The sequence below is a fragment of the Sinocyclocheilus grahami genome, unplaced genomic scaffold, assembly GCF_001515645.1.
Source record: "Sinocyclocheilus grahami isolate Dianchi unplaced genomic scaffold, SAMN03320097.WGS_v1.1 scaffold698.1, whole genome shotgun sequence".
NCBI classification, from domain to species: domain Eukaryota; kingdom Metazoa; phylum Chordata; class Actinopteri; order Cypriniformes; family Cyprinidae; genus Sinocyclocheilus; species Sinocyclocheilus grahami.
Window position 1 is genome coordinate 412,080 of NW_015505877.1, and position 23,451 is coordinate 435,530.

The following is a 23,451-nucleotide window of genomic DNA, read 5'->3' on the forward strand; positions in this document are numbered from 1 at the left end:
AATGATGACAATTACATTTAGTCATTAGCAGACGCTTTTATCCAAAGCGACTTACAATTGGGGATACATAAAGCGATTCTTCTTAAAGAGGCAAACAGACACAGGAAGTGTTTGAAATACCAAGTTTTAAGCATTGTTCAAATTGGTACAAGCTAGAAAAGGCAAGGAATAAATAAAGAGAAAGAAAAAAAGTGTGTTTTTTTTGTTAGTTTTTTTAGATGAAGTCAAGTAGCGTTTAAAGAGATGAGTTTTCAGCTGTCGCTTGAAAATTGTCAGGGATTCAGCATTCCGGATAGGGGTGGGAAGATCATTCCACCAGCCAGGAACGGTGAACGAGAATGTTCTGGAAAGTGATTTTGAGGCTCTCTGTGATGGTACCACGAGGCGTCGCTCACTAGCGGATCTCAGACTTCTGGAGGTGATGTAGATTCGTAGTAGTGAGTGGAAGTAGGCGGGTGCTGAGCCTGTGGCTGTTCTATATGCAAGCATCAATGTCTTGAACTTGATGCTGTCGCTTGAAAATTGTCAGGGATTCAGCATTCCGGATAGGGGTGGGAAGATCATTCCACCAGCCAGGAACGGTGAACGAGAATGTTCTGGAAAGTGATTTTGAGGCTCTCTGTGATGGTACCATGAGGCATTGCTCACTAGCGGATCTCAGACTTCTGGTGGGGATGTAGATTCGTAGTAGTGAGTGAATTTGCCACCTCGTAAAATAAAAAACGTATTTTATGAGGTGGCAAATTCGTAGGAATTCATACAAAGGACCACCCCTGACCCCGCCCCTAAACGTACCCCTCACAGAAATCATACAAAGGCCCTGTCCCAAATCACACCCTAAACCCTTGCAGGTCTTCCTCTGAGTCCACGCTTTCGTGACGTAATGCCGCTTGGACTGTCGGGTAGAAATCTATTGTGGAGCTTGGCAGAAGTACACATCGAGGGTGCATAGCGGCCGCAAATGGGGCACTTCCGAGCACCCTTCTGAAAGCTAAAATGACGAATGGGATACCCTACTGTCTCAGGGACTTAAAGGACATGTGGACGGCCATTGTAAGCCCACAAGACCGCAAGTGCACAGGAAGTGTGCCATTTGGGACAGGGCCAAAATCGTACGAGTGAGGTCATATGGATTCGTAAGAATTAGCCACCTCGTAAAATACGTACGAATTGGTCGTGAGATAGTGTTGTTATTTCCATGCCTTAGCTACACCATCATGTTACACATTTGCATAATGCCTGTCTATTGGCTGCTTTGGTCCACCTTCTAAGGACAGTTGGGTGAATGATTTTGACATGACAAGTTTATACGACATATAATACTGTTTTCAGCTGCACATGAAGCCTCAGGAGCTGAAACCCGATTATGGTAAGAGTTGCAACATTTCCGACACATGTTTTAAGTGGCTGACCAATCACAGCAGACTAGACCAACAGACCAATCAGAGCAGATCGGGCTTTTCAGAAAGACAGGCTTTGGATGAAACAGTTACCGGTTTGACGGTAAACCTCGATTTAAAAAGTCTCGACCGATAGTATTACTGTTTCATATTTCGCTGTCTCATGAAGCGTAGGTTTTGTGTTTGTGTGCAAACATGATGGAAGGCACGGTGCAGAGAGAAAACATGAAATAAAGTATGTATGAATGAATGAATAAGATGAATGCATAAGGGGGAGCCGACTGTCTTCAAAAAAGTTTCCATGGCATTTGCTTTTCATTTTCTCTCTGTGTATCGCCTAATAATGCAGTGTTTATATGCGCAGCAATGCTTTGTTTATAGCGGTTACTGTGGAAACAGCTCTATTTCTGCTGTTCCATAAGTGCCACCTGCTGGCAGACAGTGGAATTACATTCTCATTCAGCCTGTCTGCCGTTTCTGTTCATACCAAATATGTATTGTAAATCTTAACCGGTAGATGAAAGACAAGTTAATGCATTCTAAAAATCTCAACACTTTGGACAATAAGGTTGCTTTTGTACAATTGTTTATGGAACAGATAAAATGCCTGTAACAGATATAAAGGCTGAAATGTAAGGTTTATCATTATCAGCCTCTTCTGTTCATCAAGGCTGCATTTATTTGACCAAAAATACAGGAAAAACCGTAATATTGTAAAATATAATTACCATTTAAAATAATGGTTTTCTATTGTAATATTCTTGAAAATAATCATTTATTTCTGTGATGCAAAACAGAATTTTCAGCATCATTACTCCAGTCTTCAGTGTCACACGATCCTTCAGAAATCATTCTAATATGCTGATTTATTATCAATGTTGGAAACTAGTGTTGCTTAATTTAATGAAATTTTTATTTTTGTGGAACCTGTGATACATTTTTTCAGGATTCTTTTCAGAATTTAAAACATCCTTGCCAAACTTCTGAATGGTAGTGTATGTTGTTACAAAAGATTTCTATTTTGAATAAATGCTGTTCTTTTTAACTTTTTATTCATCAAAGAATCCTGAAAAAAGTATCACAGATTCCAAAAATTATTAAGCAGTAAAACCGCTTACAAAGCTTAACATTAATCAAAACATTACAAATCTTACTGATCCCAAACTTTTGAAAGACTGTGTGTGTGTGTGTGTGTGTGTGTGTGTATGGCAATTATTTTAATGTTTATGCAAACAAAAAGTGCATAAAAAAGTGCACTGCTATGCCTTTTGTTTGTTGGTTTTCGACAGTGTTTGTGACCTGTGTACTAACAGGGTGGTGAAGGAGTGGTCTTTGAAAGACTGTGTGTGTGTGTGTGTATGGCCATTATTTTAATGTTTATGCAAACAAAAAGTGCATAAAAAAAGTGCACTGCTATGCCTTTTGTTTGTTGGTTTTCGACAGTGTTTGTGACCTGTGTACTAACAGGGTGGTGAAGGAGTGGTCTTGTAAATGTCCCCCATGAAAGATTCACATAGTGCTTTTAATTATTAAGTATTAAGTTGAAATATTAAACATGTCTGTCGGCTGGTCCACGGTCAGGTGTTGCTCTGTTTGATGTTAGGGTAGAGTGAAAGTGCTCGGAGATCTTCATCCCGGGCTGTTGTGACTCATGGTGGAGGTTATGGGTTGGCCAACACCCAAGCAGGATCCTGGTGAGTAGATTACATCAAATGCTGCGTCAGAGGTCTTTGATGGTTCGTTGTGGCTGATCCGTCTCTTGAGTATTCAGCTGTGAAAATCCTGTCTGCTTGGAGAATGTGACAAATCTGCGTCTCAGTTGTTAGGTGCAAGAGTTTGTGTCTTACACGTGTGCTGGGGGCAAAGGTCAATGCCCAAAGTCCTTCCTCTGTGCGTTTAAGCAAGGCAGAAGAACTGTCAGTTGTGCCTATTGGTCTGCTGTGGAAGATGGGGACAACCTGATCTGTGCATGTCTGCAAAGACTGATTATAGAGCAGGTCAGTGGGGCCAGTACCTCCTGGAAGGGGCTTCCAGCTGAGAAGCTCAAACCTGGAAACAAGCCACTGCAATGCAAAACTGATACAGACAGCACTTGAGTCTGTGCCAGTGACTATTGCCACAACGTGAAATAAGAAATCATATCATTTGACGTTTTATACTAGTCATGGCAGGCCCGGTGCCAGAGGGGGGGCTTGGCCCCCCCACGGACATCCCTGTGCATCTTAGATCTTAGACACACATGCCTATATGCTTGGGGAGTGTATGTGGCCCATCTGGGGTTAAAACTGAAGGGAATCCCATACCTGCATGTTTCACTGGCACCAAAGGCTCTGAGCATGGCCACAGGGGTTCTGGACAGGGAATATATGGTTTCATGGTAGGAATAAATTTAGATCACTCTGGTTTTCACATGCAGTGAGCCCATGCACTGTGATGTCTGTTCGAGGACACCCATGAGGTGAACCACAAAGGCTGGAGGATGGAGACAGCCACAACCTGTCGCACTGCCATCATAAACTCAACCCTAGGAAACGCAGCCATTGTTAACAATTGAAATGATCACTATGGCCCATTGGTGGATCACACATTCTTCAGCATAAATCATTGCCCACTGAATCAGAACATGACAGATCAAATCAGCAGGTGTCTGAGTGAATCTCATGTTAGGAACATGTCCAGGTCATATTTCATTCCAACATCAGGGACAATTTGGATTTACAATTATTTTTTTTGCATTGTGGCATTATGACAATTAAGCACATGGTAATAATTCTGCAGTTCATGCAAATAATATTTTTTTTGTTATTGCTGTAATAAAATAATTGTATTATATTGTTGTAGATTACAGTAGTATTTGTTAAGCTAGTAGGCATATTTGTAAAGATTACTGTATGTATTGAGAATCTAATGAGAATCAATAAAAAAAAAATTAACAACATTTTTTTATTTAGCAGATGCTTTCATCCAAAGTGACATACAAATGAGGGACATCCCAAGCATTTTGTCACAGAGCACAGTCTCAACAATATTCATAGTATAGCACAATACCAGGTTTATTAGAAAGCGGGAAACGTGCTATAGAGTAGACTGATCCCAAACTTTTGAAAGACTGTGTGTGTGTGTGTGTGTGTGTGTGTGTATGGCCATTATTTTAATGTTTATGCAAACAAAAAGTGCATAAAAAAGTGCACTGCTATGCCTTTTGTTTGTTGGTTTTCGACAGTGTTTGTGACCTGTGTACTAACAGGGTGGTGAAGGAGTGGTCTTGTAAATGTCCCCCATGAAAGATTCACATAGTGCTTTTAATTATTAAGTATTAAGTTGAAATATTAAACATGTCTGTCGGCTGGTCCACGGTCAGGTGTTGCTCTGTTTGATGTTAGGGTAGAGTGAAAGTGCTCGGAGATCTTCATCCCGGGCTGTTGTGACTCATGGTGGAGGTTATGGGTTGGCCAACACCCAAGCAGGATCCTGGTGAGTAGATTACATCAAATGCTGCGTCAGAGGTCTTTGATGGTTCGTTGTGGCTGATCCGTCTCTTGAGTATTCAGCTGTGAAAATCCTGTCTGCTTGGAGAATGTGACAAATCTGCGTCTCAGTTGTTAGGTGCAAGAGTTTGTGTCTTACACGTGTGCTGGGGGCAAAGGTCAATGCCCAAAGTCCTTCCTCTGTGCGTTTAAGCAAGGCAGAAGAACTGTCAGTTGTGCCTATTGGTCTGCTGTGGAAGATGGGGACAACCTGATCTGTGCATGTCTGCAAAGACTGATTATAGAGCAGGTCAGTGGGGCCAGTACCTCCTGGAAGGGGCTTCCAGCTGAGAAGCTCAACCCTGGAAACAAGCCACTGCAATGCAAAACTGATACAGACAGACAGACAGCACTCGAGTCTGTGCCAGTGACTATTGCCACAACGTGAAATAAGAAATCATATCATTTGACGTTTTATACTAGTCATGGCAGGCCCGGTGCCAGAGAGGGGGGCTTGGCCCCCCCACGGACATCCATTTTTTTACTTTATATTTATATTCTGTAAATATATATTCATAATACATGTCATCAGCAACTGTCCAAAGGTTTGTGATTGAATGCATGAATGTTAATGTGTTAATGTCTCGTTGTTTCAGATTGTCTGCACCATGAAACTCACTGTAGTTCTGCTGCTCTGTGGCTGTGGTGTGCTATTTAAACACAACTGTGAAGCCCAAGGTAAATATTTACTTATTTTCCACTACCAAATTACATTTCATACACTATTTACTGTATATTGCAGTAATTCAATATACATACAGTATAATAACTTCCAAGTTCCCAATATAAAACAAATCATTTAAATATTTTATTAATTCTGAATAACTTTTCTACACATCCCAGCACTGCCTGAGCATACATTATTAAAGGGCACTGATAACAGAAATATCATTTTAGGCATTTTGATATTTTTGTTCGAATTGATATTGAGAATTTTGAGTAAATGTGTAATGTAAGTTCTCTTTTGATTTCAACCAGTTTCTTTACAACTGATTTGCAATCATTTAACCGTATTATGTATGCTTACTAGATACTGATATTAACATCAGCCATTTAAAAATCCATATTGGTAAACCCCTAGAGCATGAGCTGCTTTATTTGTAAAGCGCTTTCACAATACACACCATTTTAAAGCCGCTTTACAAAAAAAATCATGATGTGAATGTTTATAATATCTTAATATTTTCATTCCTAGAACGTGCATTTAGCAGATTACAGCTGGAAGATAATATAGTTTACATTTTGCGGTGATATAAACAATCACAGAGCCAAGATTTGCTCTATAGGCCCATTGCTGTACATGAGTGTATTATATGTATGTGGGTGAAATTGAATGTGTATATATCCATCTTTAGAATATATAGCTGGCTGATTATACTGTATAGTTGAAATTATGATAAACTATGATGATATAAACAATCAGGCGCTTGAGATTTGCTACACAGTATATTTCACTTTATGTGAGTGTACCAAATAATTGTTTATTTTTTTATAAAGACTTATGTTTGCACTTTATTTTACTGTATGTGTATTTACAATGTACTTACCTAAGAAAGTAATGGGTAATATACGGTAACTACATGAGTTGAGGTTAGGTTTAAGGGTAGGTTCAGGGTTAGTACCTAGTTAATACATTGTTATTGTAATCACGATAATAAGTACATAGTATGTACATGCAGAAAAGGACTGTAAAATAAAGTGCTACCAGACTTTTCCTGGATTGATTTCACTGGAAGACACTGAATTTTTACTGTAAAATTACTGTGAAGTCATGGCAATAGTTTATAGTGTACGGTAATAATACTGATATAATTGTATAAAATATCTGTTTAGCATGTGCCGCAGTGAAACTAGATATATGGCAAGTTAAGCGCAAAGCACACATCCAACATAGCTTGTGCCAACATTATCTTTCGTAAATGCTCTAATCATAAGAATTGGCCATACGGGCTGTTCATTTCCTCAAACTGTTTCTACCAACTGTGCTGCAACAGGATCCTGGTGAGTAGATTACATCAAACGCCGCGTCAGAGGTCTTTGATGGTTCGTTGTGGCTGATCCGTCTCTTGAGTATTCAGCTGTGAAAATCCTGTCTGCTTGGAGAATGTGACAAATCTCCGTCTCAGTTGTTAGGTGCAAGAGTTTGTGTCTTACACGTGTGCTGGGGGCAAAGGTCAATGCCCAAAGTCCTTCCTCTGTGTGTTTAAGCAAGGCAGAAGAACTGTCAGTTGTGCCTATTGGTCTGCTGTGGAAGATGGGGACAACCTGATCTGTGCATGTCTGCAAAGACTGATTATAGAGCAGGTCAGTGGGGCCAGTACCTCCTGGAAGGGGCTTCCAGCTGAGAAGCTCAAACCTGGAAACAAGCCACTGCAATGCAAAACTGATACAGACAGCACTTGAGTCTGTGCCAGTGACTATTGCCACAACGTGAAATAAGAAATCATATCATTTGATGTTTTATACTAGTCATGGCAGGCCCGGTGCCAGAGGGGGGGCTTGGCCCCCCCACGGACATCCCTGTGCATCTTAGATCTTAGACACACATGCCTATATGCTTGGGGAGTGTATGTGGCCCATCTGGGGTTAAAACTGAAGGGAATCCCATACCTGCATGTTTCACTGGCACCAAAGGCTCTGAGCATGGCCACAGGGGTTCTGGACAGGGAATATATGGTTTCATGGTAGGAATAAATTTAGATCACTCTGGTTTTCACATGCAGTGAGCCCATGCACTGTGATGTCTGTTCGAGGACACCCATGAGGTGAACCACAAAGGCTGGAGGATGGAGACAGCCACAACCTGTCGCACTGCCATCATAAACTCAACCCTAGGAAACGCAGCCATTGTTAACAATTGAAATGATCACTATGGCCCATTGGTGGATCACACATTCTTCAGCATAAATCATTGCCCACTGAATCAGAACATGACAGATCAAATCAGCAGGTGTCTGAGTGAATCTCATGTTAGGAACATGTCCAGGTCATATTTCATTCCAACATCAGGGACAATTTGGATTTACAATTATTTTTTTTGCATTGTGGCATTATGACAATTAAGCACATGGTAATAATTCTGCAGTTCATGCAAATAATATTTTTTTTGTTATTGCTGTAATAAAATAATTGTATTATATTGTTGTAGATTACAGTAGTATTTGTTAAGCTAGTAGGCATATTTGTAAAGATTACTGTATGTATTGAGAATCTAATGAGAATCAATAAAAAAAAAATTAACAACATTTTTTTATTTAGCAGATGCTTTCATCCAAAGTGACATACAAATGAGGGACATCCCAAGCATTTTGTCACAGAGCACAGTCTCAACAATATTCATAGTATGCCAGAGGGGGGGCTTGGCCCCCCCACGGACATCCCTGTGCATCTTAGATCTTAGACACACATGCCTATATGCTTGGGGAGTGTATGTGGCCCATCTGGGGTTAAAACTGAAGGGAATCCCATACCTGCATGTTTCACTGGCACCAAAGGCTCTGAGCATGGCCACAGGGGTTCTGGACAGGGAATATATGGTTTCATGGTAGGAATAAATTTAGATCACTCTGGTTTTCACATGCAGTGAGCCCATGCACTGTGATGTCTGTTCGAGGACACCCATGAGGTGAACCACAAAGGCTGGAGGATGGAGACAGCCACAACCTGTCGCACTGCCATCATAAACTCAACCCTAGGAAACGCAGCCATTGTTAACAATTGAAATGATCACTATGGCCCATTGGTGGATCACACATTCTTCAGCATAAATCATTGCCCACTGAATCAGAACATGACAGATCAAATCAGCAGGTGTCTGAGTGAATCTCATGTTAGGAACATGTCCAGGTCATATTTCACTCCAACATCAGGGACAATTTGGATTTACAATTATTTTTTTTGCATTGTGGCATTATGACAATTAAGCACATGGTAATAATTCTGCAGTTCATGCAAATAATATTTTTTTTGTTATTGCTGTAATAAAATAATTGTATTATATTGTTGTTGATTACAGTAGTATTTGTTAAGCTAGTAGGCATATTTGTAAAGATTACTGTATGTATTGAGAATCTAATGAGAATCAATAAAAAAAAAATTAACAACATTTTTTTATTTAGCAGATGCTTTCATCCAAAGTGACATACAAATGAGGGACATCCCAAGCATTTTGTCACAGAGCACAGTCTCAACAATATTCATAGTATAGCACAATACCAGGTTTATTAGAAAGCGGGAAACGTGCTATAGAGTAGAGGAGAGATGCACAAAACATCGCATTATATGTGACCACAAAACCAGTCATAAGTGTCAATTTTTCAAAATTGAGATTTATACATGATCTGAAAGTAGAATAAATAAACTTTCCATTGATGTATGGTTTGTTAGGATAGGACAATATTTGGCTGAGATACAACTATTTAAAAATCTGGAATCTGGGGGTGCAAAAAAAAATCTAAATATATTGAGATAATGGCCTTTAAAGTTCTTCGCAATGCATATTACTAATCAAAAATTAAGTTTTGGTATATTTACAGTAGGAAATTTACAAAATATCCAAATGATTTTTGGCATAAAATTTAAATCTATAGTTTTGACCCATACAATGTGTTTTTGGCTATTGCTACAAATATACCCGTGCTACTTATGACTGGTTTTGTGCTCCAGGGTCACAGATTATATATTCTTTAAACTTATAAGTCGACAGTAATTTTCATGTACATATTTTAATGTAAACTGTAAAAAATACAAACTCTGCACATCTAAAAAAGTTCTTTTAAGTAAGACTTTGATCATTTTTTTTCCTACTATTTGCTGGTTTTGGTTCCATACTCATCTGTTTCTTTTTCTTTCTTTTTACACTTTGCTTAAAAAGAAATAATCAGTTTTATTTCAAATGAATCTGATTTTCCAGTGTGAGGATATTCTGGGAAATTTATTCTGTTTGTTTATTGCCTCAGTTCACTTGGTATACTGCTGTTCATACAGTATAATGCGTGTGGGACAGTGATGCAACATTTTGTCACACTGCACCACTACTTAGAAAAAGTTAGAAATTTAGAAAACAACTGAGCTACTGTCACAATAGTGAATAATGTAATAAAGTTATTAGCATGGCTTCTTTTAGTAAAAAATAATAGTTCAATATGAGTGAAAATGCTGTCAGTTTTTTGTTATATTACACAAAAAATTTGTTGTGAATTTAGCATACATTTAACAATGATGAATCATACAAAAACAAGTTGAACTGAATCATGACCCATTTCCAGATTTCTTGCCGTGTCATATTTCGAAACCATTGTGACTGCAAATATTTACGCATGCTTCTGAATTAGGCCTGGAGGCTTTTCTAGAATAGACTCCTCCAGTTTGTACAGCATGTACAAGACGAGGTTATTTGCACAACATCTGTCCATCAGCACTCTGAGATCAATGGACTTCTGTTTGCTGTCACACCCGGACTCATTCTCTATAGTGTTTGCTCCAACCTGGATTCAAACAACCCCGTCTTATTCATCCATAGCATGATTTGAACTTGCAGTAAATGCAGCGAGCAAACAGACAACATACAGGAAGGAAAGAAAATAGCTTTAAGTGTGAATATTGGATTATTTATGCAAGCGTTCTACTTTGCATATTGCATATGTTGCATATCTTACATTTTTAAGATTACTGTTCTTCACTTGCTCCCTCGCTCATGAATGAGAGCAATCCCACTCCATAGCAAAATTTGTGGCCCACTACAGATCCACTGAAAAGTTACTTTCAATATGTTTCGTTTTTAATATCATGAGTTTAAGTCTTTGGTTCTTTTAATTGTGATGATTTTGGCTCACATTTAACAAAAACCCACCAATTCACTATCTACTGCAGTCTGTGTGCATTGAATATATTTAATGCACGAGTTTTAATTTTAGTTTAATTACTGAAATAAATGAACTTTTCCACGACATTCTAATTTATTGAGATGCACCTGTATATGGGCAAAAGTATTGCAACACATCTCTCAGCTATTGAGTTCATGCGTTTCAGTCAGCTATGAAGCAGAAGACCACTATGGTGTGACAAATCACGCTTCACTGTTTGGCAGTCTGATGGCCGAGCCTGGGTTTGGCAGATGCCAGGAGAATGTTGCCTGACTGACTGCACTGTGCTAGCTGTAAAGTTTGGTGGAGGAGAGATAATGGTATGGGGCTGTTTTTCAGGGCTAATCCCCTTACTTCCAGTGAAGGGAAATCTTAATGCTTCAGCATACCTTAACAATGCTGTGCTTCCAACTTTGTGGAAATAGTTTGGGGAAGGCCCTTTTCTATTCCACCTTGACTGTGCCCCAGTGCACAAAGCAAGGTCCGTGAAAGCATGGTTGGATGAGTTTGGTATGGAAGAACTTCACTGGCCCACACAGAGCCCTGACCTCAACCCCATCAAACACCTTTGGGATGAACTGGAAAGGAGATGATCAGTCAGGCCTTCTTGTACAACATCAGTGTCTGAACTCACAAATGCTCTACTGCATGAATAGGCAAAAATTCCCACAGAAACGCTACAAAATATTGTGGAAATCCTTCCCAGAAGAGTGGAAGCTGTTATAGCTGCAAAGGGGGGACCGACATACATACAGTGGGGAAAAAAAGTATTTAGTCAGCCACCAATTGCTATGTATTTAGAATGCAATCCCATTAAAGTCCCTGTTGGTGTAATGGTCAGGTGTCCCAATACTTTTGTCCATATACTGTATATGTTAAATGAAAACAAACATGACTTGTAACATTAGCCCTTTATATTTATGCTACCCTCAGAAAAATGGAAAGATATCAGAGCAGTCTAAAGGTGTGTTTACACGACAGTGCGAGAACAATTGTACTAAAATAGAAAAGTTTTTCCTTTGCTTTTTTATAAAAACTTTTGCATAGACTCCAACATTGTCAAAACGGATCCCCCTTCACATGGATCCATCGACAGATGTCACTTGTGAACTACAATGCAGCACTATTCCTACAGACGGAGCGTGTAATAAGCACGTGTATGATGTCAACATATTTTCATAAATTCGTGTTTTCATAGTTTACTCGAAGACGGTAACGGTATCATTTTCAAAATCTTGCACTTTGAAACCCATTTTCAAAAGTTCGCTTTTCAGACTCCCAAAACACTGTTATCGTGTCAATTAAAGCCAAACGGCTGTTAACTCATTACGAGAACAAATTATTTTGGTTTTAAATATTAAACTAATCCTTCAGCTGTCTAGGTTTAAGAGATTACGCTTCATGTTGTTGTTTGGGCCGCTCTCGGTTATCAGTTTGTACTTTTCAGCTGTTGAACTGATAGCGCAGGAAAGCCAAGCTTGCATTGTTCAAAGCTCTGTGTTTCCAGGAATACAGGTCTTACACTTGGCCAGATTACATGGAAAATGCTTCCCATTCCAGGGCCACTGAATGAATTTGAGCTTACACACGTATTGTGTCTCACATACCAGCCTTTATCTGAAATAGTCACACGATTAAGTGAGCATGTCAGATGGGGGGTAAATGAACTTCTCGTAAGTGTATACTTGATTTGCATATCGATAATTATAACTTCCTGTCTATAGGGAATAATTTAGCAGTGTGTTTAGTGGAAACGCACACAGGACGTGTGATGTAAGAGGCTGGCTGTGAGCGCCGGGTTTGAAGGCATGTAGGGGTTGGGCCCTGGGCGATGGTGAATTCTTGTGATGTTCGGGCAAAGCTCATACGGGCGGAGACATGAGCACATTCCTCTCCTCCCACCGCACACGCTCCCCTCGTGCCCATCACCACAGACACACGCGCTTCCTGGCCGTCCCCCAACACACACATACACACCCTGCACTAACATCCACCAGAGCGCAAAATCCAATACTGGATGAGCACGGCCAAGAATGCGAAATCACTCGGTCGGGATAGTGATGATGATGGAGATCATAAAATAAATTACATTTTGCATTTTTAAGACCTTTAATATTCTTTCTGTTTTCATAACACTTTTTCCCTTCAGCATTTGTCCTCATTACTCTCAATAATGAATGTAATTAGATTCACATTAATGTTTTTACTGTATTACTCTTAAAATGACTTTAAATTAATACTGCCATAATGTACTTCACATTTTAAATTAAGTTAGTGTATTCACCCTTGACAGACTGACCAAGATGGAAAACTGATAGTAAAGCAAATGAAAAATTAAAGGGATAGGTCACCACAAGATGAAAAACGTGTCATTTCCTCACCCTCGTGTTGTTCCAAACCTACATGAGTTTCTTTCATCTGTTGAGCACAAAAGAAGATAATTTGAAGAATGCTGGTAACCAAACAGTTGCTGGTAGCCATTGACTTCTATAGTATTTTTTCCAATATGTGGAAGTCAGTGGCTACCAGAAACAGTTTGCTTACCAACAATATATATATTTTTTTTGTGTTCAACAAATGAAAGAAACTCATACAGATTTGGAACAACATGAAGGTGAGGAAATTATTACAAATCTTTCATTTTTGGGTGAACTATCCCTTTAAGATAACTAATTAATTGACACAGTTTGTCTTCCTCGGATTTTTCCAGTGTCTCTCACTGAAAGCTTGTCACACTAAATTAGCTTTCCTTCAGGCAAGATCAACACGTATGTGCATCTTAGTATGCACTAGCTGTTGTTTACTACACTCAACAGGCTACATAAGCTGTTGAAAAGTGACACTGAACGCACATGCCTTCTTCAAGTGACAAACTCTCAGAGACAAGCTAGAGCTTGTTATGTGATCTGAAGGGCTTGTTTACTTCATTTGAAGAGGAATTATCATTGACGATTGCTGTTATGCAGTAATTTCTGAACTCTATTGTTTACACAATTGCCAAAGAAAAAAACATAACAGGATACCTAACAAGAGCCAAAGAATAATAAAAATATATACAAAACATTATATTAAATGTATTCTTCTCTTCACCGTTTCATTTTCCTCCGTAGAAACATCTCCAGCACCCTCAGTCAGTAACTGCACGTGTGAACTTGGTCATGGAAAATGTGCTGAAAACGGTGATTGCAGGTGAGTGGGTTCGTCAGGGTGAAATATGGGCTTGAGACTTTCAGGTGTTTTGGTGAAGTATATCTTACTTGTGCAAGCCTGTTCCCGCTCACTACTAGAAGAAGAAAACCGTAAACAGATTAACAGTACAATGAACATGGCATGTAGGGTTGACTCTTGCCTCTGTGTGGCAGGTGTGATCCGGGATGGGGTGGACCGCGTTGTGATGACTGCGTGCGAATGCCCGGATGTGTCCATGGCACCTGCCATCAGCCCTGGCAGTGCACCTGCATGGACGGGTGGACGGGGCGATTCTGCGACAAAGGTGATTAATTATTCACGGAAGATGCTTTTATCGATTAACATGACAGCACTGACTTTTCTGCTAAAAGAAATCCAATATGATTTCCAAGTATTTTAATATTTATCCAAGAAATAAATGACGGGGGCATGAACATTTTTTAGTTGCAACCCAGGCTCATTGAAAATATATGACTCTGCATACATTTCTGCAAAACCTGAAATACGTTGCTCTGGGCTGCACTTTTCAGTCGCAAGAGGCGCTTAAAGCCATATCATTTTAATATAGACCCTTAAAGCTATATCAATTCATCATTGCAGAAGTGGGTTTATTAAACAGCACAGCATCATGAAAAAACATGCCTATGTATACAAAGCGGTTGTGAAATGATATTGTGTTACTTGTAGCACGCTTCAAAGCCGTTTCAAAGCCAAATGTCCAGTTTGTGGCGCTAAATAGTGTTTTCTCTCCAAAACAGTGAAGCGTGACGGTGGCAATGCTTGTGTTTGTTGTGTATATATCATGACAGTTCAGAAATGAAATGTCCTAGAGCGGCGCTAAAAGTTTATTGATTTACATTTGAAATGAATGTACCAACTTGACTAAACCGTACTTTAAATCAAACCAGTAGTACTGTTAACAAAAGCGACTGTGAGATAAAAATACATTTTCTGAAGCAAACATGCCATTTTAGATTTGTTATACAAGGCTTTGAGTTTTTTTTTTGGAGTGTCGTGATTCATCTTTCACGGCATTTGTACCTCAATGCTCTGCATCACAAGTGCAGTGCTGTACCAGGTGAGCTACTGAGCAAGTTTACTGTCAGAAAAGCCATAAATATGGAGCTGGATATGTGATGCAAACATTAAAATGTATTAGTTTACACATGAGTTTTGAGGTCACAACATAATATTGTGCAAGGAAGCGTGCAAAAATAAGCTTTTATTAATAGATAATCTGCCTCTGTAATCATACAGTAAGCGGTGTGAAAAAAAAATATCAAAAGTTGGTGTTTTACTGCCACTAGTGTTCATTTCATCTGGAAACTGCAGTGAAATTTATGTAAAGGTAAGTTTTTCAGAAATGTAGCCAGCCACATATTTTCAATGAGCATGGGTTGGTTATTCTAGTATTATTTATATACTAATACGGTATTTATTAATTAATTTTTTGTTAACTTTTTTTTGTATTTTTAGTTTTTTATTTTAATTTTAGTTTAAGATTTAATCATTTTGATCTGTGCCTTTTTCCTGTTATATTAGTTTTAAACTTATTTTATTTCGGTTACTTGCCAAGGCAGCATTTCAAATTTTCGTTTAAGTTTTTCATTTTCATTTCTGCAACGAAGGTGATTAATCATTCATGACTTTAAGTGGCAGACACTTTAATAGATTGACATAACAGCGCTGACTTGTTTTCGCAGATATTTACGTGTGCTCCAGAGAGCAGCCGTGTCAGAATGGGGCTACTTGCGTCTTGAATGACTCTGGGGATTATAGCTGCTTATGTCCTGAAGGCTTTCATGGGCGGGACTGTGAACTGAAAACTGGGCCTTGCCAAAAGACTAAGTAAGTGTTTTTTTCTTTTCATGTGTAATGTAAATGCATGTTTGTGTTCAAATGTACTCACCTGCCTAACATCACAAAGCTGCGGAAGAACAAACGAACCATTTTTAGAAGGACTTTCTGATTACAACGTTTCAATTAACTTTTTTTTTTGTAAGATCAGTGAATAGTGGTTTGTTCATGATTTGACCCCTTTAAGTAAACATTTTGTTAGGCTATGATCCTTAATCTATTAGCACACAAGTCCAGATGCACTGGCACAGGTAGCACAACAGCCTGGTCAATTTGCAGCCTCCAAAGTGCAATCATGTAATTCAATGCGCTCATTACTGGCCCTTTAAGAGACTGCTAATATTGCAGCTCGGCCCCTACTGTTCGTCCCATGACGACCAAAACAAACTGACTGAGACTGGACCAGTTGCAACAATGTTCTAGAAACAACAAATTATTACTTGAAATATTACAGTATATGGTTTAGCCTGTGAATATGAATGATGTAATCAGTATGTTTTCACATGTCAAAAGTTTAATATACAAAAACAACTAAATAAATAAGCCATTCACAGGGCTGATTCCTCTCAAAAATATACATCATGACTCTTTGGAAGATCTGTTTGCTTGAGCGTTTTGACCTGCTTGACATATCAACACTGGCTCAGCCAATGGCATTACATTAGGGCAGAGCTTTCTGTTTGTCCAACCAATGGCAGTAGAAAAGGAAATCGTAAGGAATTTAACCATTGTGGTTCCAATACTGATTCCTTAAAGGGTTAGTTCACTCCAAAATGAAAACTCGGTCATTAATTCCTCACCCTCATGTCGTTCCAAACCTGTAATACCTCCGTTCATCTTCAGAACACAAATGAAGATATTTTTGATGGAATCTAAGAGCTCTCAGACCCTGCATAGACAGCAACGCAACTGAAATGTTCCCAGAAAGAAACGTAAGCAAGGACATCGGTAAAACAGTCCATGTGACATCAGTGGCTCAACTTCAATTTTGCGAAGCTACGAGAATACTTTGTGTGTGCAAAAACAAAAATGACGACTTTATTCAACAATTATTTTCCCCCGAGTTACTGTCTTCCACCATTTTGGAGAGTATCACAACAGATATGCACGCTTTACCCTAAGTGTAAACCACGCTGATTATGCCGATTAACGTAAACAACGCTGATTACGTTCTTGGGTACTCTCCAAAATGGTAGAAGATGTAACTCGGGGGAGAAGAATTGTTAAATTATGTAATTTTATTTTAGATTGAAGTTGAGCCACTGATGTCACATGGACCGTTTTACCGATGTCCTTGCTTACGTTTCTGTCTGGGAACATTTCAGTTGTGTTGCTGTCTATGCAGGGTCTGAGAGCTCTCAGAATTCATCAAAAATATCTAAATTTGTGTTCCTAAGATGAACGAAGGTTTTACGGGTTTGGAACGACACAAGGGTGAGTACTTAATGACAGATTAATTTTAATTTTGGGGTGAACTAACCCTTTAATAGTTCCATTTTAAGAATTGTTTTGTACTTTTGAGGAAGAAATATTTAGAGAAAATAAATTGCATTTACGTCACTCAGCAGCCTATTGCCAAATGATGATGTTGTTCAGATTTCAACTGAAAATTTTTTTAAATGAGCAAATACAAGTAATACAGTTCTTTCAGATGGTGTTTACACAGGCATATTTAGCAATAATTTGTTGCTCATCAAGTCTTTTTAATTCAGTAACCACTCCTATTGTTCATTAATCGGACTACGCTTGCTACGAGTCCAAAGTATGCTTCAGTTTTGACGAAAATGTTAAGTGAATGCTTACAGCCGAACACATAGCTTTTCAAAGTACTGTAGACGCCATTTAATAGCACGCAAGAGCACAGGTACTCGAAACACAACAAAGTTTTTTGAAATCACTAAAAAAACCCCGGCTTATAAGTGTTATTCTTTCAGGAATCGGACTACACTGGTTGCTGTTATGTTGTAGTAGCACTATTGAATAGTAGTCGTTCAATTTGGTGACAATAGTGGTCCAGAAAACCCACACTTGATGGCGATGAGGCAAATCAGGCCTAAAATCTTGTAGTGTGTGTGTATGGTAAACAACAGATATTTTCAGTTCTTGCATTTATTGCTGCAGGTCCCCCTGCAAGAATGGCGGCCTCTGTGAGGATCTGGGTGGTTACGCTCCAGAACTGTCTTGTCGATGCCTGGCTGGCTTCACGGGGCCCCGCTGCGAGACCAACATGGATGACTGCCTGATGCGCCCCTGTGCCAATGGCGCCACCTGTTTGGATGGTGTGAACCGTTTTTCCTGCCTGTGCCCTGCAGGTTTCACCGGCCGTTTCTGCACCATCAACCTAGATGACTGCACCAGCCAGCCCTGCCTCAACGGAGGACGCTGTATAGATCGAGTCTCGACCTTCCAGTGCCTCTGCTCTCCAGGTTACACTGGAACAACTTGCGAGATTCAAGTCTGGGAGTCGGAACCTCAAGCTGTGTCTCCGTTCAGGGGCGAAGGAGACCGAGTTACTCGGAGCAAACCTGCTCTAGTCAATCGCTCCCACGGGACCACTCTTAGTGGAGAGGAGAGACGCTCATTCAAAATTTCAGTGGTGACTCAGCATGGGGCGGAAGGGCTGTCAGAGCTGCAGCTCATCATCCTGCTGGTGTTGGGGGGCATGACTTTGGCCGTGGTGGCACTAACGGCTGGTCTGGTGTTGCGCGGACATTGCCAGGACCGATCAGCTCGCTGTCGGTGCAGACCTGCCGCAGCTCACCATCGCCCATTCCACCGATGTCGGACAAACCGTGTGCCTGCGCAACAGGAATGCAAGATCAGTTTCCTCCAGTCTCCGGCTCCAGCCGAGCTCGAGAAGAAGAGGCTGAACACCGACATAATTTAGCCGCAGAGATCATGCAGCTGCTCTTGTTGAAGTAAAGGGCCACTTCTGACCTCTCAAAAGATAAGACAGTACTGATGAATCTGAGAGTTGGTCTGAGAGTTGGTTGTTGAAAAAAGGTGGTCATTGTTCAGAGTGATTACACAGAAATAAAAAACCAATTAGTTGTTTATTTTAATCAGAGATGCCACAAGTGAGGCATGTACTGCTGAGGGAACATTAGGTCAGGTAGAGTCGACATGAAATCAATAGTGCTCGTACCTGGTCTTGGAAAATTATTCCAAAGATAAGAAAGACTTGTTTGTGTAATATTTCAACAAAAATGTAATAACTTGCTCTGCCACTGAAAATCATTTTGGCTGATCTCACCAAGCAATATTTTTGATGGAAACCCTGAACCACAGAGAGTCTGTTTCCTTCCCCCAGTTGTTTTCTCTGTATATTTATTTATTCAATAAAGGCAACACTTGTTAGCTTGCTAGCTGACAGTAATCATGTAATACCAACCTCAGCCACCAAATGCCAAAAAAAATTTTACACAGGGAAAAAAATGGACTTTAAATATGGTTAGTTAACATTAACAATGAAAAATTATTTTAAAGCATTTATTAATCTTACTGTTCATTTCAACATTAGTAATTGAATTCAAAAGTATCCATTAATATTATTTAATAGGCCTAAGCTAACCTGAACTAACAAACAGTTGTATTTTTATAAACATTAACAAAGATTAATTAATTTTGTAAAGTTACAAAAAAAAAATTAAACAAAAACAAATTAGAGAATTATTTTAGAGGAAATAGACTCAGGACTTTCTTAATTTTCATATAGAGATTGCACTTTAATATCCAATCAGTTAAAAATGGATCAAATTGAATGACACCTTACCCTTTTTCTTGTTTTAATATACTGTGTAACCTGGAAATACAGTATGTCACATTATGAAGGTAAAGTGGGTTGCAGATGACTTGACTTCAAGGTACACACAGCATGGGAACTACTGTATTTGCTGATATGATGTCTGTACTCAAAGAGTAAACACTAATGGGCTGCATGTAAAAAAAGGGAAGCACTAAACCACCCAAATATATCAAAACTTCCATTATGTTACATTAGTACTGCATGTATATAATCAAGCCACGTTGCTAAAAGTGCTTTTAATTTCAGATGTGTGTGTAGCCATTTCCGCCAAGTGTTCAAACTGTAAAATATTTCATTGTGAGTGAGTATATGCCAAGTAAGTTTTATTCTTTTTGCTTTATGAACATTTTTTAAATGACAATGTAACGTTCCCTTTAACATTATAGTGATGCTCGTTTAAGAAGGTTATTAATATACATTTTATGGGAACGTTTTTCGTGATACATAACGATACTCGTTTAAGCAGGTATTTAATATTAATTTTATGGGAACGATTTTCGTGATGCATAACGATACATTAACAGCAGTATTCTTAAGTGTAAATATAATTTATGTAATTTATTGGTGAAATGTACAATTGTTTTGTATTGTTATGTGTATTTTTATACAGATCTGTGTGTATAAACATTTTGAACTGTGTAATAGTTGACCTATGCCTAAATCACTCAAAAAATGTCTTTGTATAACAGTTGCCATGACTAAATGAACTTTTCTATGCAACACACTCCATCCCCTTTAGCCCTGAATTTGACCATCACATAATTAATGCATGACAAACAGTGCCATAATTTTTAACTGACTTTTTTGAGCTGGAAAAAAAAAAACTTTTTGCTTTGCATTGTCACATTTTTAAGTTTTGAGAGTCGGACTTGTAACCCGAAGGTTGTGGGTTCGAGTCTCAGGTCCGGCAGGAATTGTCGGTGGGGGAAGTGAATAACCAGCACTCTCTTCCACCCTTAATACCACGACTGAGGTGAGACCCTTGAGCAATGTGTGTTCACTACTGTATTTGTGACCCTGGAGCACAAAACCAGTCTTAAGTCTCTAGGGTATATTTGTAGCAATAGCCAAAAAAACATTGTATGGGTCAAAATTATTGATTTTTCTTTTATGCCAAAAATCATTAGGATTTTAAGTAAAGATCATGTTCCATGAAGATATTTTGTAAATTTCCTACCGTAAATATATCAAAACGTAACTTATGATTAGTAATATGCATTGCTAAGGACTTCATTTGGACAACTTTAAAGGCGATTTTCTCAGTATTTAGATTTTTTTGCACCCTCAGATTCCAGATTTTCAAATAGTTGTATCTCGGCCAAATCTTGTCCTATCCTAACAAACCATACATCAATGGAAAACTTATTTATTCAGCTTTCAGATCATGTATACATCTCAATTTCAAAAAATTTACCCTTATGACTGGTTTTGTGGTCCATGGTCACATTTGTGCACTTGGATGGGTTAAATGCAGAGCACAAATTCCGAGTATGGGCCACCATACTTGGCCACACGTCAAGTCACAATCACACAGTCTGTGCACTACCAATGCTTTAGAAATAAAGACATCAAGTGACCCCTGGTGGACAATTCAAAACAATGATAGTTTGTGGATCTCAACCCTTTTTCATAACCCCCCCACCCCATCCCCACAGTGAGATATTTATGTACCATAATTTATTTACAGTGTGTTACCCAATGTAACACCAGCGTTTAGCTGAAAGAGATTTATTCACATGTAAGTAACAATACACCGCTTAATTTACATTCTCACTGAAAATGTAATATAAAATGCCCACCAAAGGAAGACTGTCCTACTCGCTTTGTAAAATGAGAGGTGAAGCATATAGAAGTTGCACTTATCTGTTATGATTCACTGAAATGTGCTCATCAGTTCTTGGTGATACTATCAAAATGTTTCTCCAAGATACTCCCGACTTCATCCTCTGTGTAGTCCTGGACTTGGAAGAGTGAGTTTGTCGATGCTCCTCTGATCATGGCAGACAGCACTGGAGAGTGGGAGATGAAAAATATCTATGTGGATATCTATTACGTGGAGAACGTCTTAATACCTTTTCCAGAAGAAGGTCTGAAGAGACGGAAAACCCTCTTGTTCACTGCTACAGCTCGACCGAGCTCATAACCGACTCCTAAAGACGGCTGTCACCTCAGCTACTACCACTGAGACAGAGACGGAAACACTGAATCCCTCAGATTGTGATGGAGCCCGATACAACAGAATTAAGACAGAGAACATGGTTAATGATAAAAGGCCTGAAGCAAAAGGCCTTTTTTTTAGTGTAACTGTAAATACACCATTCTTCAGGTCATGTTACATGTCTTTTTATTTCTATAAAGTACATGTGATATATAATCTACATGTATTATCATTTATATTGTTATTAACTTAGGTTTACTTGATTATCCATACCTTTAAAAAAAAATGGAAATCATGTTAAAACGTGAGTATCAGATATAATCAAGTTTTTGAGGAACATTTATTTGTTCATCTCTCAATCATCATTGTACTGCATTATGTTTTGCCCCAAAATAAAAACTACAGATCATAAAACTAAGCATTCATACACCATCTTCAGTTTATATTGCTATGAAGATCTCATTGATTTCCGGTGAATTTGATCTTACTTTTTGGCCATTTAAATGTCAGCATCTGCAGCAAATTGCATATTTTTGCTCAGTTTGGGACTCTAAATTATAATGTTATTTATGCATATATATATTAAAGATTTTGTCTAAAGGTTCACTAAACCGTAATGAATGAATGAATGAATGAATGCACTTTGCCCATTTATATTAATAAAATATTTATCTCACAATATACATTTTAATATGCTACAGTGGCCCCCATAAAGTACTTAGACACTGAAGTCACAATTAAAACTGAATATTACTGTGTTGGATACCAAAATATCAAGTTTTCATGTGGGGTTTTGGTGACTTTAGTGGAAGTATTTAGTCAGTTCTTCTCAAGTTCACACAGATGTCCAGCAGAGAAACCACAGGTGTAGAGGATCACATTCATTTCATTCTATCACTTGAAACTTCTCCACACTCCACATCTCGATCATGACAGGCTTCATCTGCACCCAAAGCCGCAGCTTCCCCTGGACCTGCCCTACAATCATCTGTCATGACTATGTGATTATTTGCAGTTGTCCACACACCAAACAATGCTAGATGAACACATAGATCATAGAAATACAAGTTCTATAAGAGGCTGCGCAACTCTGAGAGAAAGAGAGTTGAAGTGAATCACCCCGACTCAAAACCGAGCCTTACTGCTGTAACTTCTTCACTATTCTTCGGTAAATATCTCCCTCCGCGGATGCTTCCACAAAAATATATGTTCATACTTAGCAAATGTCCTCGTCCTTTGACAGCAATACAAGTGTCGATATGAGCTCACAGCATTGTACTGCTTTCACGGATAACCATCACGACAACTGAACCCTTTCCCGCTCGACCCTTTCCATTAAAGAATTAAAAAGAAAACACATGGACACCAAGGGCCCCATTCTACTGCTGCTCTGAATCACAGCATCAGCATCAGTCAGATTACTGCACAGATCAAACAGAGCTACATCACTCACTGGCAAACCCAAACACAACAGCAGAGTAAAGCGCAATGCTATCTGGCCCTAAAGAGAGAGTACAGTACGGCAGAGTATCTGTACACAGTGTCAGATAAGAAACTGAGAAGCACGTTGACCAGATACAGACTCAGCGGACACAAGCTGATGATAGAGACGGGCAGACACAGAAAAACATGGCTGCCACCGGAGCAGAGA

At 39.0% G+C, this 23,451-nt stretch overlaps 1 protein-coding gene across 2 annotated transcripts in view; it reads left to right on the forward strand.

Annotated features, from left to right (window-relative positions):
• The window catches only part of dlk2 (delta-like 2 homolog (Drosophila)), a 42,223-nt gene extending 22,922 nt beyond the window's left edge, over positions 1–19,301 (forward strand). The window contains exons 3-7 of one of the 2 annotated variants that reach the window (XM_016243732.1): positions 5,524–5,605; positions 13,884–13,980; positions 14,154–14,284; positions 15,684–15,828; positions 17,959–19,301. In XM_016243732.1, coding sequence (XP_016099218.1) covers positions 5,524–5,605; positions 13,884–13,980; positions 14,154–14,284; positions 15,684–15,828; positions 17,959–18,724 — 1,221 coding nt within the window. In that variant the 3' untranslated portion in view covers positions 18,725–19,301. The remainder of the gene's footprint in view (positions 1–5,523; positions 5,606–13,883; positions 13,981–14,153; positions 14,285–15,683; positions 15,829–17,958) is intronic. The other variant, XM_016243731.1, reaches the window with a different exon arrangement.
• Positions 19,302–23,451: the final 4,150 nt, after the last annotated feature.